Below are 17596 nucleotides of genomic sequence, written 5' to 3'. Positions count from 1 at the left end.
CAGAAAGTCACTGAAACTCATTTGGGTGGAATGACCCATTTGGAGATTGGGGTTTGGTTATGGGACAATGGTTGGCAGTCTTCGCTCATCTTGGGAGGGTACCTGAAAAGTGAACAGCATTAACAGAATATCTACTCACCTATCTATCGTTACACTTCATATTACTCACGATTCATATTCATCTGCAGTTCACAAAAGCATCGGCCATTTAAAGGAGAGGTCAGTGATTTTTCTTCATGTTATGAATCTGCATTAAACGTGATTCAAACAAGGTCGCCCTCATGTGGCTCTCATGAGAAAAGACCTACAGATAATAATCACTTTCATGAAACTAGTTTAATGATTCGGGTGTAAATGTAACTTGTTTCTCCTTTAATATAGGATTACTGCCTAAGATTAATTGCACCCTGTCTACGTATAATGTCATAAACCCTACAACTTATGGGGTTTTGAGCCGCAGGGTGGAGGGGTTGGTGCGGATAGAGACCGGGACTGATTACATTTTCATTGATTCACAGATATTGAGTTAAGCCAATTTTACAGAAATGGTGTTAGCAATAGCTGCTAAATCCGCCATTTTGAACAGAGGTGATCAGCAGGGTTCAAGCTGAGTTGACTTTTGAAAATCAAAGGTGGATTCATAATTGAGTGATGATTGATTTATTTTCTACTGGTTTGTTAGAGGTAGTCAGATAGCTAATGTTTCTGCTCGGAAAACAAATCAAAACATAACATGGCCGTGGTAGTTTCAGTGGCTATGCTAGCTGTCATTATTTACATTGCAGTGGGTGGATCAGTATTCCTGTCATGTTTTTATGGGACAAAGTCTTGAGGTTTCTTGAGCCCTAAAAGAAGAGCCGATTATTTGCTCCAATCATTCTTCTTCAAGTCATGAAGTATCATTATCCTGACACCTAGTGGCCTGCATGTAGCAGAAATTCTCTACTCAGCTTTTTTCTTTAAACATGGTCACCCTATGTGGGGGACCCAGTCTATGGACCATAAACATGTTTATTTAAAAATACTTAGCATCTTGTTTATTTGATTTGATCTTGTGTGAGTAACTCTCACATGAAATCGAAAAAATAAATACTCACTTTCCTAAATATTATATTCTATTTATTGGTGGCAAAAAAAGACTTATTACCCTTTTAAAAAAAAACCTGTAAACTGAACCTAGAGTCTAGAGAACACTGAGAGTTGGTCTATTTATAAATAAACTCCCCTCTATTCACTAAAATGTAAAACATTTATGACGTGTAATAATCATCCAGGTTCCAAACAAACTTCCCTGATGTGGAACTTCTACAATTAGACTGTAGTTCACCTGTTGCTCTGCATACCCCACACCCATCTTTCCCCCTGTTCTTTAATGATCAGACAGAATTGTTGCTAGTTTTTAAAGTGTCCACTCACCGTCCGCTCTATTAGACACCTACCTTGTTCGTCCACCTTACACACGTAGAGTCAGAGACAGTAGCTCATCGGTTGCATCACCCTCTACTCCTCCATCGGTGGTCAATGGACACAGTTGGCTGGTGGACTGACAGTGGGAGAGTCTCCCGACTGCGTGTGTCTGTGTGGTGCTGTTGTTACTATTAAGTCAAGAGAGAACATCTCTGACCAAAAGCTGCTCTCTACACTCTCAGCTTTGGGCAGTTTCTGAGCAGAGGACAAGCCAAGTAAAGATACACTTAGAGCTACAGTCTAACCGTACACCAGCCATTTTGGAACTGTAAGAGGGGTCAGTAAGAGACAAATAGCTGTTGTAGTGAGATATTTTAAACATTGAGAATGTACTGCACGAGACTGAGAGGCTTCTCGACCCTTTAAATGAAGTTCTTATACAGTTATAACCTTTAACAGATTTAACAAAAGATTATTTCGTCGAGTGACAGTTATGTACCACTAGGGGGCAGTGAGTGCAGATCTAATGCTTCATTGTTTTAACATAGGAAACACAATCATGACAACAATGCACTGCAGTTATTCCCTAAGAAATCCTACACCAACCAACTATGATAGAACTAATATAAATGTACACTAGCATGGGGTACTGGTTTTCAATATTTAAATCAATTTTGTTATAGATAATGTGCAAGTATTCCAGGAGTGAGGGGAGGGGGAATAATATTAAATTATTCAAGTTATTTCTCTTCTTTCACCACTTCATTCTGAGAATGGTCGCAGTGGGCAAGGAGCCTAAATGGAATCACTGAATCAAAGGTAAAACCGCCCACTAACTCAGCCCATCACACACATACGTAGCTTCAGTGGCTATGCTAGCTGTCAGTATTTACATTGCAGTGGGTGTCAGTAGTCCTGTAATGTTTTTATGGGATAAATTCTTGAGGCTTCTTGAGCCTTAAAAGAAGAGCCAGTTATTTGCCCCAATCGTTCTTCTTCAAGTCATTATCCTGACACCTAGTGGCCTGGATGTAGCTGAGATTCTATACTAAACCTTTTTTAAACATGGTCATCCATTGGTGGCAAAAAAAGGCTTATTACCCTTTAAACAGACCCGTTAACAGAACGTACCCAGGCCATCATACACGTGGACAATTTTACACAGTCAATTGGCCAATCATATTTATTTAAACCATGGGAGGAAACCCATGCAGACACAGGGAGAACACACCACCAGAACAACTCACACACCCAGGACCCAGAGATACTGCACATAACCATTAAAGTCCCTAAACGCCGCAGAAAGAAATGAACCAAACATACAGGCAACAGACAAAAAGCCCATTCCTCTGTTTATTTGATTTTTTTACATTGATTAGTATACGTTGTTACAGTAGTTTAAGGTAAATCTATGCTCAGAACCTTGCACGTGGAGGTGAAGACCAGAATAATTCTTCATACACAAAGAAGACACACTCTCACACAGTTTGTGCAGGCAGACAGACACAGATAAACACACACACGCATACACACAGACATGCCCTGCTCAGAACCTCAAATAAGTCACCGGTCTGAGCCTTTTCTCTTTAGTCGGTTAAGCTCGGCTGTAAAGGAAGCCTTTTCCGCGAATAAAACCAGAAAATAAATCTTAAAAATGGAACTAAAACATCTATTTGATTTGCAAATCTCCCTTTTCAACAAAAATGATGTGAAACTCAAAAGAACCATTACCCATTTAGATAATATTTCTGTAGATTGTACAAATCTGTAAAATAGAACAAAACAGACCCTTCACACTGGAAAGCTGTAGAAGAAAAGGCTAAACCTCTATCGTCTCTATGAACCACAACCAGCATCAATGTGCATCACCAGACAAAGAAAGTCATCCGAGTTTGGCCTAAATGTCCTCGCCTACTAAACACAATAAGGACAAGCGTATGTACACGTCCACGCGGTTGGGAACGATTCAAAATGCGAATACAAAGAAAAACCAAAGTCGATTTGAACAGGTGTAAATAAATATCGATCTAAGCTGTAACTGAAAATCAAAAGTCACAAGAGGATTGTACAGAAGGGTCATAGGTAACTGACTTTTCAGGAACCTCAAAGAATGGAGCCCCATCTTCTCTCCACGAAGGTTCCATTTTGGGAAAACTAAAGGTCCATCATGAATTTACTACTGTGCTCTTGACCATGACACTGCAGATCTACTTCTGACTCTGGCAACTTCCCATAAAGGCACTGTACCGGTAACGCCTCTGAAAAAGCCGAGGACATTAGGGCAAATTATGGCGGCATGATGCTAATTTCTCTAGCCCATGGATAACGAAAAATCCAGAAGTTTGCACAGTGATGTAGCGATGGGTGTCAGGGTGTCGGGCCTTGTCTGTTGCTCCGTGTTTCACAGCTGCAGTTTGCTGTTATTCGTTTTAGCATGGTGGGTCTCGCCTGGGGCAAGGCGGCTCATCAGGATGCGATGACTTGGACGTAGTTCGCAGGGTAAAGGCCCACCTCGCCGCTGTCCAGCTGCCCCTTGCACCAGCCCTGCTCATCCTCCTCTCCCAGTTTCAGCAACTCTTCACCTGCAAAGAACAGATACGCATAAACCCATGATCAAATACTTGCATTAAATCAAAATGAAAGTGCCCTTTCATAAGGACATCACTGGTTTGCTCCCTGGCGATGCGTCAGTGATCTGAGGCTGGCGTTGGGAGACGGTCAGTAGATGTGAAGGACCTGGTCAGTTGGCGCTCTTCTCCAGCTCATGGGCCTGTCCAGTGATGTGGCAACAGCGGGTCAGAAAAGAGGCGGTCGTTGACGTCACACGTCTCGTCCACAAGCTTGTCCTACCCTCTCAGTGTTGGAGGCATCATGTGTGACAGTGGGAAATTGTCTAATCTAAATTCATCATTGTTCTCTTACTACACCACTCCATGTGGTTTTTGCCAACGAATACATGGAGCTAATATATACATCTACACTGTTCAGGGTCTCGGTGGGTCCGGAGCCTACCTAGAATCACTGGACAGGGAGCCAGTCTATTAAAGTCAATGGCCCTAAAAGACCTAGTAGAAATGAATACTCGAGTACTAGAACAAGCTCACAAATCCACCACCAGATGGCAGACACGTTTAGAGAATGAAGTCATTGCTAAGTGCACTGCACTGGAATCATGACGCTGCTATCATGATAAAAACGTGGTTTGTGATAACCATTTGAAGCCTGATAAACAGCACACCCCCAGCTCTGCTCTAGTAACTCAAGAACCAACGACCCCTCCAAAATCAACCTCATTGTTTTTCTAATCCACACAGAATTTACGCAGTGAAAGACTCATTCTCCATCTGCATCAAAGCCCCGAGAGCCCAGTTTCACCTTATGCCTTCTGTTTGGAAGAGCCCCCCCACAGTGATCCACTAATCTGGCTAACACACCAGACTGGCAGGCATTTAGCTTTCAGTATCAGTTCTGTTTCTCACTGCTCTGGCAGCTTTAGCTTCACTCTGAGCTGCAGGACAGAGGGAAATCTGGGGTTCACAGTGAGTGTGGAGATCACAATACCTTTATTTGGTTTGTAAGTAAGTACCATTATCATAAAAAACTTCATCAATTGTGAGTCAGTGACTGAAAGAAACTTTTGTGTGTGGATCTGATGATTCAGCCACAAGACCTTCAGCAAGGTCAGGTACTCGTGTTGTAGCATTCGCTCTAGATTATTAACACCAATCTAACTTACAAAAAGGTACCGACAGTGCACTGTCCATTGGAGAATGCAGTTCTACTGCTCTACAGCTCGGTGCTGGGAGCTTTCATAGCCGTTGTTACTTCTATAGCCCGGTCATGGTGACCTTAAGCTTGTGCAATGCTTTTCTAGTGTGAGCTCCACAACCTGTGCAGTGTTCACCAATTAAACAAGGTGTCTACAAACTTTTGGACATATAAGGATTCCAGTAGGAAGCAACTGATGCCGCAGAATCCTATCCATTCATTCATTATCTGTAAGGGCTTATCCAGTTCAGGGTCGCGGTGGGTCCAGAGACTACCTGGAATCATTGGGCGCAAGGCGGGAATACACCCTGGAGGGGGCGCCAGTCCTTCACAGGGCAACACACACTCACATTCACACACACACTCACACCTACGGACACTTTTGAGTCGCCAATCCACCTACCAACGTGTGTTTTTGGACTGAGGGAGGAAACCAGAGCACCCGGAGTAAACCCACGCAGACACAGGGAGAACACACCAACTCCTGGAGGTCCCTGGAGCTGTGTGACTGCGACACTACCTGTTGCGCCACCGTGCCGCCCAAATCCTATCCAATACAAGTCTATTCAATTCCTAATACAAACTCAAGGCATTTGAGACCAAAATGTGTTGCTACAGAGTTGTTTTATGAAGTTCAGATAATATCTGACAGTCTCTTAAACCATGTGTTAATCAATGTACTCGTACAAAGAGGATATGTCTATATTAGTGCCATCCGACATCCACTCCCATACTTACCTTTTGAGGTAGAATGTAAGTGCTGTTCCAAAAAGTCACACTTGTTTTTAAAAAGCACTTATTATTATTATTATTATTCCACAGCTTATTCCAATACAAGACGCCAATAAAAGGAGGGTCATATGAACACAGTGTAAGAACGTGCCACTCTTACCACTAGTAACTGTTTCAGTGAGTTCATTATTTAAAAAAAATATCATTCATTATCAGAAGATAAACCATGCTTTTAAAATCACATTCAACAACACGGTGACACACAATAAAAGGGTTCAGCTTTTATCCAAAAGAACATCAGGCAGGGACATGTCTCACTGGAGCACCACAGACATGTCCCAGGGCTGTACAATACAACAGGCTAATTTTCAAATTCAGGTACTGAATGGTTTACTTTTGATGTTTACCAGTTTTTACAGATTACGCAACGTGCATTTAGCAAATCAGCGTACATTCACTGGGAATCCCTAACTAACCCGACTGTTAGCCTAGCCCTTAAGCTATTGGATAATAAACACAAGCAATGAAAAGTATAAAACAGACACCAGAGGCATGTTTTTACCCTTTGAGACTGAGAAAAGCAAACATGCTAAAGCACTAATCTGAAGTCATTTCTTGCTACAAGATTCTGAAAGCTCATTGGCCTTTAGCAGCCTGCTGTAAGGTATTGTACAGCCCTATTGTGCCCAGAAATCTGCACATTACACATTCCAGAAAACACATGTGCAATGTCCTTTTAGGCCTTGGTAAATTGATTGGTGTGAATCTGGATTATAAAGCATTCATGCTCAGATTTGTCCAGCTCTACTCTCCCTTCTCAGACGTTCAGAATGATCAGTAGATTCAGAGCAGCTCCTGCCAGCTGCAGATCATCTGGTCGGAGAGAAGGAGGAATGCCGAAGCAGAGCATTTGGACGAATCCGTCACTCCACAAGCTGGAAGCGTGCTTTAACACAGCTTGCTGGGGGCTGACATAGTGTGTGTGTGTACACATGTGTGTGCCATTAATAAGCATTAGTAGGGATTAATACCTGCTTTAAAGCTCAGCTCATCAGACTCTTGGCCAGTGTAATCATACAGTGCTTTAACGCGTACACCCGCTACCTTCTCTTCCTCCTCCTCCACTTCCACCCCATTCGCAGCAATGTACTTCTTGGGGCTCTCCTCGTCAGACCAGTCCGAGGAGTAGTCTTTGGCACCTCTGTATGAGCCAGAACAAAAAAGAGGACAGTTTAGGGTCACTTTACATGATGCACTTGAAGTTCAACCAAGGTCAGAAATGGTCTTGATGCGCTGGAAATTGGGGTCAAATTATTATTATTTAGGAATCATAGTAATGATAGGTAAAATATGCTTGGCTTTAAAACAAAATATTCATTGTACCCAGTATTCACCCTCCCTTTCCTCCAATCTTCATTCAGAGAGAAGCTTTCCAACACAGGTGTCTTTAGTTAACATGATTGACTTGTTTTTAGTGTTCTCATCCAAGCGTGTAGAACTATCCACTGATGCTGTGTGTGCCTTCACGCTGCCAGATGAAAACTGATGTTAATATTATTTAAAAAATAATGTAACAAATAATAATTTAAAATAACACACAGGAAAACCAAATCTGTTTATGAATAATAATGATTTGGGCAATTATGGGTTCAGTTTTAGCCAAGAATGTTCATTTCTGGTGCATCACTACTCTGTATAAGCTTTCCTTTATGAAACGATCCCCAAAGATTCTGCAGAGTTAAGAGTGTATTGAAAATTAAAAACAGAAATGAAGTAAAGCAGTCCACGAAGACACTGATGTTTCCCACATCACTAATGGACACACACAGCAATTATCAGGTGTGCTGACAGAACTGCAATCAATTCCCAAAGACAAAACACAATATCAAAATGCCAGTGTTCATTACAGAACAAAGCACTTCTCTTAAATCTCTGCCGTCACGGCTGTGGTCCCAGATGACTGGTTTATAAAAAGACCAACACACCCCTGCGGCAGCTGCACAGATGCTTCTTTTCTGTTCATTCCAATTAAGGCATTACACAACAAACCTTTTATCTAATGTAACCTCTTTTAAACAGATATCAGTGAAGCGTCATTGTCTGTGCTGTTAGTCGCTAATGAAGAAACGTATGTACTGCTCTCTCCTGGTAGAGAGAACTCCAAAAGGAAAGTGCCAGGTCACTAATGTTGTCGGGGATAAGTGAGTGAGACTAGTGCAACAGCCACCTGCAGGTTTGAAAGAGTTACACGCACACACCCCAGACTAATAAGGGTGGAAGCTGCTGTGCTTAATAATACACCCCAGGCTACTTGATACTGTCTAAGTACATATGAGTGTGATCGTGTGTGTGTGTGTTACCCACAAAGCACACACATGGGACTCAATTCGTGTATGAGATACGAACATTAAGTGCTGTGCAATAGCCAAAGACTACATTGTGTGTATTTAAATTAAAATGACCATTGAGAAAAAGTAAACTGAAAATTCAGTGTCAAAAAATCTCAAAGAAGCATGACAAGTCCACATCCTTTCAGATCCATAGAAACACAAGCATTCATCTGGTGTGTGTGACTCTTTCAAACTCACGGGTGGTACAGGAGTGCAGCCACTGCAAACGCCTCACTGACTAATCTCAGATATTGTTAGTGACATGGCACTTTCTTGTTGGATTCTTCATTATCAGTTATGAGAATGTTATTTTTTCTGTTTCATTTAATCCCTAGTGATGCCTCAGTGGCGCATGACTGGTGCCACTCTGGCTGAAAGAATCGTACTCATTTGTGGGAGACTGAGTGTTGGATGGAATTGGCGACATCAAATAACTAAGTAGAAAATGTGAAAAAAATAATAATAATAATTTGATATATCTGTAAGCGCTTAACCAGTTCAGGGTCGAGGTTGGTCCAGCCCGAATCATTGGGTGCAAGGCGGGAATACACCCTGGAGGAGGCGCCAGTCCTTCACAGGGCAACACACACCTGTGGACACTTCCTGTCACCAATCCACCTACCAACGTGTGTTTTTGGACTGTGGGAGGAAACCCACGCGGATACAGGGAGAACACACCACACTGCTCACAGACAGTCACCCGGAGGAAACCCACGCAGACACAGGGAGAACACACCACACTGCTCACAGACAGTCACCCGGAGGAAACCCACGCAGACACAGGGAGAACACACCACACTCCTCACAGACAGTCACCCAGAGCGGGACTTGACTGCGACACTGCACCACCGTGCCACCAGGTCCAGAGCCTACCTGGAATCATTGGGCACAAGGTGCTATATATTACTGCTTCTATCTCATACCCTGACAAATTTCTTTGTTAATGGCTGTTTTGAGTGAAAATGTTTTAAATAAATGGTCAAGGGCCTTTGACATTGGCACAGTATTATATGGTTTACCGATACTATGAACAGCGTGGCTTAGCACTGTCTCAGCACACCACCCGTAGAACACACATACACACTTGAACCCACACACAAACACAGATTGTGCTGAATAAGCTCTTAATACCACAGAAACAAATAAGCCTGCTTCCAACAACCAGCAGGAAGAACCCTCCTCAGGAATCCAAAGTTACCAAGAAAAGACAAAGAAAGAAAGAAAAATTACAGCCACTAACACTACAGTCACATTTTTAAAGAGGATATGGCACTGCGGGTAACTCTATCCGTCAAGAACTATTACCAAGTTAAGATATTAAAGAGAAACATTTGCAACGGGCAACTATTTTCCCATGAGAATAAACAGATCAAATAACAGGCCACATTTCCTCTTGTCTGTCTTCGACAATCTGAGCCCAATACATACAACAAACATTCTGAGGAGTATTTACCAGGGCTGTGTGTATACACACGTGTGGGTGTGAGGGGGTTACCGAGTGGTGTCCTGCGGAGTCTGAGGAGCTTCGTCCCCTGCGGAGACGATGTTGGTCAAGGTAACCACATCATCAGCGCGGCTGGTCCTCTCCTTGCGGCTGATGGAGCGGGTAGCCTCCGGAGACCATTCCTGATAAACACATGCACAGAAGACTGCCATTAATGCCTATTTTGTATATAAAATGGAGCCTCATTTACTGCAAATAGTGAAAGCAATATCCAATACATGTATAGAGTGAGTAGAATTGTCTTCTCTACTGTTTCTACTCATGTTTCTGTGAAGTCAACTCAACACATGTATCAGCAAATACTGAAATACATTAAAGTAGCTCACTATTTAGCAGGAACGTCTGGTTACTTTTAGTGTAAATATATTTTCCAGTTGCCTGGAAGCACTGGGTGAATATGGCCTTGGTTGCAGCTGTGATGTTGTCTCTGGCTGCCTGGCTTTTTACATCCAAGGGTGGTCATCCGGAGGCACCACCCCAGCACCAGAGATCCAAACACAACCGTGACCGGCACAAAGAGGCACAGTGTGCAGGGTTGGGGGGGTGCAAGGATGCACCGCTTTTCCCTGCACTCATCTTTACTTGAAGAACTGTAAGGGACACATTCTAATTTTAACTGTTATAACTTATTATAAATATGGCTATTAAAACGTTACAATGTCTATTTATTTGTTGTATTTAGCCCACATTTGTCCATTAACAAGTGCCAAAGTATATTCTCTTTAAATGATTTGTACTTAATTTCATCAAACCACAAAAACACAATCTGACCAGGCGTCAAAGCCTTTGCATACGAAAGCATGTGAACTTGAGTCACACCTCCATTAGGCAGATTGAGGGGAATATTTAGGACTCAAGCTGCGCAACCACACATATGTTCATTACACAAACGCTGAACACGTCGACTCTGCCACCATGTGGGTGGCGTGGTTGAGCCGTGGTGTTGGCACAGGGGCAGATCTATCCTCGGGGTCTGAGGGCTGCAGAATGAAGGAGAAGAAAAGAGAGGGGAGGGGAAGAGATGGAGAAGCTTCTGGCAGAGCGAGAAGAATCTGGCATTCCAGAGGCCACTTGTGGGCCACGTACAGACAACAGCTCATTCACCCTCGGCCCATTAGAATTCACCAAGCCCGGAGCTCCCGTCTCAAAAAGGCAACTCGGATACAGCTGCACTGTTTGAGTTTCTACTGGAAATGCCATATCTTTACGCTGAGCAAATGTTAGGGTGGCACTTCATTTGTTTATGGCTGGGAAAATGCTGGACTGACATTTCTGGTCGACAAACATTACAAATAATATGGCCTTTATAATGTGGAAGGGGAACGGGGGCTCCTTCATACTGTACCTCTGTCTAGGGTGCAGAAAAGCCCCAGCACATGAACTAGCCACAGTCTGGGTACCAGCACTTCAGACTGAGGTTAATTTAAGTTGTACCTCCAATCTGGGTTAGTTTATACTGTACCCTAGACTGGGGCTTGTTTTTACTGTACTTCTTCTACCAAGGTCTGCTTTTAAGTGTCTGTCCCTCACACTGGAGTCAGTTCGGAGAAAACTGGGGCAAAACGTTCATACTGCAAATAAAACTGCAGTGACTTTCTACTTTACCTCAAACTGAGGCCAGTTCATGCTCATGCCGGGTCCATGCGTATTTCTCCACCACCGCAGGTCCTCCATGTCATTGGCTGCACCGATGCTCTGGCCCAGGTCACGGTACAAGGCCTTAAACCTTAGAAAGGAAATTCAACATTCACAAAATTAACCTCAGTCTACATTTTGCTTTCATTTTCTTAGACACCACAATCAACCCTCAGCTTTTGTTTGTGTCAACTGTGAGTGAGTTATCCTGTATAAAACATTCCCCCAAGTAATACCTGCACACAACAGGTTAACAGGAGTGGTGCCTGAGAAAAGGCTGGAAATTGGGTGGGATGGAGCAAACACACCTTGACCAAACACACCAGATCAGAGAGGAGATTCATTCCTGCACGCAAATTACACAGCAGGGCTAACAGATAATTACAGGGAGCACAAAAGGAAATAGTTTTCTGTTGTTCCCAACAACAACAGCAGGGTTTTGGGATGCGTTTGTCACTTGAACTTTATTCCAGGCCGTGACAAAATAGGATGTGCAAACTAACGCAAAAGGATAAACCATATTTGGATATGAACTAATGGTGAGTGGTGTAACCGCAAACGTTATCCTTGCCCCAATCTCTCTTTGGAATAACCTGGTTAATGGACAACAAGAAGTCGAACATTCTTTCTAAAGCAAACAATGATAACCGAGTCCATGGTCAAAGGGAACCGTAGATACTCATTAATAGTTAACATTTTTGACATATTTGCAATGTCCTGCTGGACAAATACATGACCATAAATTATTAAGGGAGCCTAAATGGTTCTAAAAATGTGAAGCGTACTCGAATATCGCCCTGTTATATAAGTTAAATATAAATGTAACTGTCGATGGCTTTTGCCCTTCAGCAAGACGGAGAGATACACATATACTCACACATCACTGCTCGATAAATCCAGATGCTGGTGAATGTCCAGCATCACCTCTTTAAAGAAACATAGCCTCCTCTTCTCTGCCTCCTGGGTGATCTCGAACACCTGCTCCATGTCCTCCATATAGCGGGGGTTACAGCGGTTCAGCTCGTCCAGAGCTTTCTCATATCGCTCCTTCGCCTAAAGGACAAACACACCCTTCAACTTAAGCCAAACAATGATTTTTGCTGCATAATTCTGTTATTTTTGCTGCTTTGAATCTGCAGATGCACTTCATAAGCCATATTTATTGTTCAATATGTGTTTCTTAGATACACAGGGGAGCTGTGGTGCTATTGTAGCTAAAAGGTAATGAAAGTTCACAGCCATTTGTTGAGCATCATGTAAAGTGCAGGACTTGTAACTCACTTTTTCCAAAACATATTCAGTTCATCTCGAATAGACTTGCTTTAGCCAGCTGTTTTCTTCTATTTATTTGTGGCCAATTACCTTTAAATACGTCCCACCCAATCACATGATCCTAACAAGCTGGGAGGCTGAAAAGTACGTCTTTCCTCTGGGACAAGTGAAGCGCAAATGCAGGAGGCTAGCTTTTATTCTGTGGCACACTACTATTTACAAAAATAGAAAAAAGTACAGGTATGAAAAAGCCTATAAATCTGCTACTACCATGACAACACTTAGAAGACTTAAGGGATATAAAAATGGGCCAGGACTGAAGCTGTGCAGCTGAGACTCCAGTCAACATTTCCATAATAGCTCTAAAGACTGGTACATAAAATCCAAAACAGGTGCCACAGCAGTTTGCCTGAGACTCAACTGTGAAAATAGGGCCTATTTCAACTGTATGTAAATTAAACAAAGTAGATCAATCTCCTTATATTACTATTGATTTGCCGTCTAAAATGTAACCAAGTAGGCTAAGCATGTCATTACAATGTGCTAGATTTAAAGTGCCTTAAAAACAGAACAACAACAACAACAACAACAACAACCCACACTGTTGTGGAGAAGCGCATTCTAAATGCAGCTGGCAAAACTGAAATTTACAGTCATGACTTCAGAGTTGGAAATGTATTGACGGTTTTGTGGGTTATTTCACCAGAATTAATTATTACCAGTTATGGAAAACTGGAGCTTCATGGTGGTCTTCACTGTAGGACATTCGCCCTGCTCCTGAAGTATCTCAGCAGTTCTGCCATTCCTGGTTGTATATTTCTATTAAATGTGTTGTTGTGTATGTGTTTCAGCTCTTGAGAATATTTCTATTATAAGAATAAGCCAAGTTTTACTCCTGGCACTGTTTCAGTGAGAAATTTGCATCTTGCCTTGGGGTGCTCCAACCTTGGCACGTTTCCTCCACCAGCTCGGCTGTTGCGGGTTGGCGTGTGAATGTTCTTTCTTTTTCGATTACCCGATTCTAACCCTAACCTGAGTGAATTTCACAGCCGAGTGCTGAATCGTTTGAAATAAAGAAGGGACGAACATAACTACACAGTGCCAAACATTATGAGTTGTGAGGACATTTTCTTAACAGGGCTTCGTGTTCTTTTTAGGTATTTGAGTTCTGCAGTAAATATAACTCCTGGCTTGAGGGGGTATTTGCTTTGTCTGCTTGGACACAGCAACACAGTGGGGGATTTTCCCTTCACTATTTCAAAATAAACTGATTATGTCAAATACTTTTGAGTGTACATTTAAGAATACTTCAGTGGACATGGTTTTAATATCATTAAATATTATACTGCATGAAAATACTAGCAATAATATTCCTATATAGTGCAATCTGCAGCTTTCACAGGAACACAGAAAGAACTTTCATTCATTCATTTTCTGTAACCGCTTATCTAATTCAGGGCCTACCTGGAATCATTGGGCGCAAGGCGGGAATACACCCTGGAGGGGGCCCCAGTCCTTCACAGGGCAACACAGACACACACACACACACTTTTGAGTCGCCAATCCACCTACAAACGTGTGTTTTTGGACTGTGGGAGGAAACCGGAGCACCCGGAGGAAACCCACTCAGACACAGGGAGAACACACTACACTCCTCACAGACAGTCACCCAGAGCAGGAATCGAACCCACAACCTCCAGGTCCCTGGAGCTGTGTGACTGCGACACTACCTGCTGCACCACCGTGCCGCCCTAGAAAGAACTTTCATCTAGACTTATTCTTGCTGTTTTAAATTATTTATTAAATTTATAAACAATTGTGTCTTGTGTCTACACAATTATACATATTGAATTCATACAAAATTAAGCAAAAAGCAGCTTTTCCTAAATCAAATTCCTTGATTGGGCGCATTGTTTAAAACTGGTTTCCCGGTAAGAATGTTTTTGTCATCCTTACCACATAATAGCACTGTAAAACTATATGACGGCTTGACGAGTACAGTACCCACTGCAGCAGGAAACCTGATGTGGTACAATATGTAAAAAGAGAAGTAGGTTCTTATTGTTCTCACAACTATGTGGTAACAGAGAAGAGGCTGAAGTAGGAGGGGGACATTCTCTCTCCTGCAGATTGTGTAAAGTCTTTAAAAAGGCAATAAAAACACCCTGCAACTTGTGTGAGTTCCCAAAATAAAATACACTGAGCCATTCTTACACGAGTCTGTAAACATTCAATGCAATTACAGACCACATTCAAAATAATGCTGAAGCTTCCTCAACACTACTGCATTATCACCAAACAAGCTGTGTCTTGTCTCAAGTTCACAGAAACTCCGGCATTCTCATCTCCACCCACTGTGCTCCCCAAGGACACACACACAGACACCAGTGAATCGACACACCCTCGGATACAGCACGACCAAACCCAGTCAGCATGCTTCATTCACATCGATTCAAAACATCTTACTGAGACTGAGCATTAAACTGAATTACATAACTAAAACACTACAGGCCAAACGTGTTCACTTCATTCCCAAACGCAGATGCCGCTGAAGGTTAAATTAATTGCACTGAGTGTTTTAAATGATTGATTTGTCAAAGATTTCAAACTAAAACGCGACTGGAGGAGAACATTAACTAACAACCCTGCCAAGTTGGTCAACAGACAAGTCGGCAATTGTTGTGCTTAGTGAAGTGGGGAGAGAGCGAGAAACAGAACAGCCAGTTATCCCCTCTTAGTCTCTTGGCCACAGATCAAACCAGCAATCTCTGGTCAATGGGCCGAACTCCTAAGGCGGATGTGTCTAAGAGAGCCCTGTAGCGTAATCTGGGCTTAACTTTTAGCTTGTAGACTCAAAGATTATTCCAGCAATTTGTGTGCAATACTTCCATTTCACGCAGATATACAATACCTTTTCTGCCTCCTGATTGCATTTCTCCACTCGGTCTGTGAACTTGCGCACTTCCTCTTGCGACTTGGTGGGGTCTGCTTTGGCGTGGGTCTCGCGGGTCACTGCAGTCCGCTCCTCCTTACGGGTCTGGTGGTAAGTCTTCTTGGAGGACTCAACCTGCCGCAAATGGATTGATATGACTTGACTGGATATGGGTTTCATTCTCAAATGTAAAGTGTCTTGGAAGCACTAAAACAGCAGGAACATCAGGTAAGAGACTTGACAAGTAACTAACAAATTTTGGTTGCCAGACCATGATAGGATTTTGAATATTTGTAGGAGCACACTTTAGATAGCTTCCAAAACTGGAGATACAAATAACAGGATGATCTAGGAAGAATAAATTAAGGAGAAGTGGGAGAATATGTCCGAATGTTGGCGTATTATATTACCAGGATATTATCATTACACAACTGTAAGGTTACTATGAACCCAGAGGGTGCTCTACTTCTTTTCAACCAGTAACAGGTAGTAGTACATGCTCAAGATTTATGGTGTTAAACTTGTAAAAAGTACAGTCAATCTGGATGGCCATTGATCTCAATAATCATTTAAAAATACTGCACCTCCTCATGTAAATCTAGCTTTCCTGCTATAATTGTTTAAGGCATGTTAAGGCATATGGTGCATATTTTAAACAGCTACTATTTTAATCAGAACTCTCACTTCTTTAAGTTTTCGGACCCAGGGTTTCTGAGCTTTGCGGAATCCCTCGTCTGCTTCTTTGGTCTCCTTGAATCCCCCGATCATCTGCTTGTGGAAGGCATCCTTCTGCCAGTTCCGAATCTTCTCGCTGTCCTCCACAATCAGTCTCTCCTTCAGCTCCATGTGGATCTCACTCAGTCTGTCCGCCGCATTCATAAATGCGTGCCAGGTTTTCTCCAGTGTGCCATACTGAGGACCTGTGAACAAATGGCAAGGCTCTAGCACCATTATTTGTAACTGACCAGAACTAACTCTTTGAAAGTGATTTATTTTTGCATTCCATTAAATAAGGTAGAAGGTAGAGCTTAAAAGGTAGAGCAGTAGGTTAGAAGGTGAATGAGACCACGGCAATGTGCCACATGGTCAAACTAATGTGGGTGCTCAGTCTGAGGTCTACACAAGTTGATAATTTTGTCTTAAATTCTATCTTTCCTGAAGTCACAGCAGTGCCCCTAACACCCTTCACAAGTCACATATTCATAAATAAATGTTAAAAAGTCAGAACCTCTAAGAAAAAGGTCTACACATGGAGTAAGCCTTCAAGAAGCAGGTCCATGCCTGGTAATTAAATCTGCTTATCAACACTGAGCTATCCTGTCAGCTGTCAGGAATCTGTCTGGGTAACAACTGAGGTAGCAGTTTATTTTGAGTCGGCTGGGAGAGCCTCCTGCAGCCCCCTGAGTCAGCCTCCAGGAGCCTAGTCACCTTTCTCCACTATGCCCCTCCATTTTTTGGCCCAGTCATTCAGTTGCTGTGAATAGGACTTCTCGATCTTGGCACGTTCCTGGAAGCAGCTCACCAGCTCGTTGCATAGCTTGTGGCCATCGTCAATGCGTTTCACTGTCCTCTTATAGTTCCCCGGCTGCACACACACACAGATTGGCTCAAGTTAGATTGTAATGTCTTGTAAATAGAACATTAATGTTAAACAACGTGTCATGACATCAGCATCAAAGAGACACAGTAAAAAAAGATCAGTCACTAGTTTGGTTCTTGTAACTAATGACTATGAGACCTGCAAATAATTAGCTATTATTTCTACCATGCTATAAACTCAGCTAAAATTAGTTTGAGCCTAGCTTAATGTCACGAGTCAGTGTCTTTCCATAGTTAGTAACTAGGGGTCATTAACCCAGAGCTGGGAAGAGAAGCTGACAAAAGACATCTGTCAAAAGGTTGTTAGCCTAACTGCTGCAATGGACTGCTATGAGGATTAAAATGAATGAGCTCGTC

The 17596-nt window shown here is 42.5% G+C and overlaps 1 protein-coding gene across 3 annotated transcripts in view; it reads right to left on the bottom strand.

The window, feature by feature from the left end:
* Nucleotides 1–2704: 2704 nt before the first annotated feature.
* pacsin3 (protein kinase C and casein kinase substrate in neurons 3) overlaps nucleotides 2705–17596 on the bottom strand; it is a 33065-nt gene continuing 18173 nt past the window's right edge. For 2 of the 3 annotated variants that reach the window (XM_066647653.1, XM_066647651.1), the window contains exons 4-11: nucleotides 17069–17225; nucleotides 16325–16560; nucleotides 15620–15775; nucleotides 12314–12489; nucleotides 11407–11527; nucleotides 9793–9923; nucleotides 6939–7108; nucleotides 2705–3989 (exon numbers count right to left, since the gene is read on the bottom strand). In XM_066647653.1, coding sequence (XP_066503750.1) covers nucleotides 3874–3989; nucleotides 6939–7108; nucleotides 9793–9923; nucleotides 11407–11527; nucleotides 12314–12489; nucleotides 15620–15775; nucleotides 16325–16560; nucleotides 17069–17225 — 1263 coding nt within the window. In that variant the 3' untranslated portion in view covers nucleotides 2705–3873. The remainder of the gene's footprint in view (nucleotides 3990–6938; nucleotides 7109–9792; nucleotides 9924–11406; nucleotides 11528–12313; nucleotides 12490–15619; nucleotides 15776–16324; nucleotides 16561–17068; nucleotides 17226–17596) is intronic. The other variant, XM_066647652.1, reaches the window with a different exon arrangement.

This window comes from Hoplias malabaricus, chromosome 16, assembly GCF_029633855.1.
Source record: "Hoplias malabaricus isolate fHopMal1 chromosome 16, fHopMal1.hap1, whole genome shotgun sequence".
NCBI classification, from domain to species: domain Eukaryota; kingdom Metazoa; phylum Chordata; class Actinopteri; order Characiformes; family Erythrinidae; genus Hoplias; species Hoplias malabaricus.
Note: the sequence above shows the minus strand (reverse complement) of the source record. Positions and strands in the feature narration are given on the sequence as shown.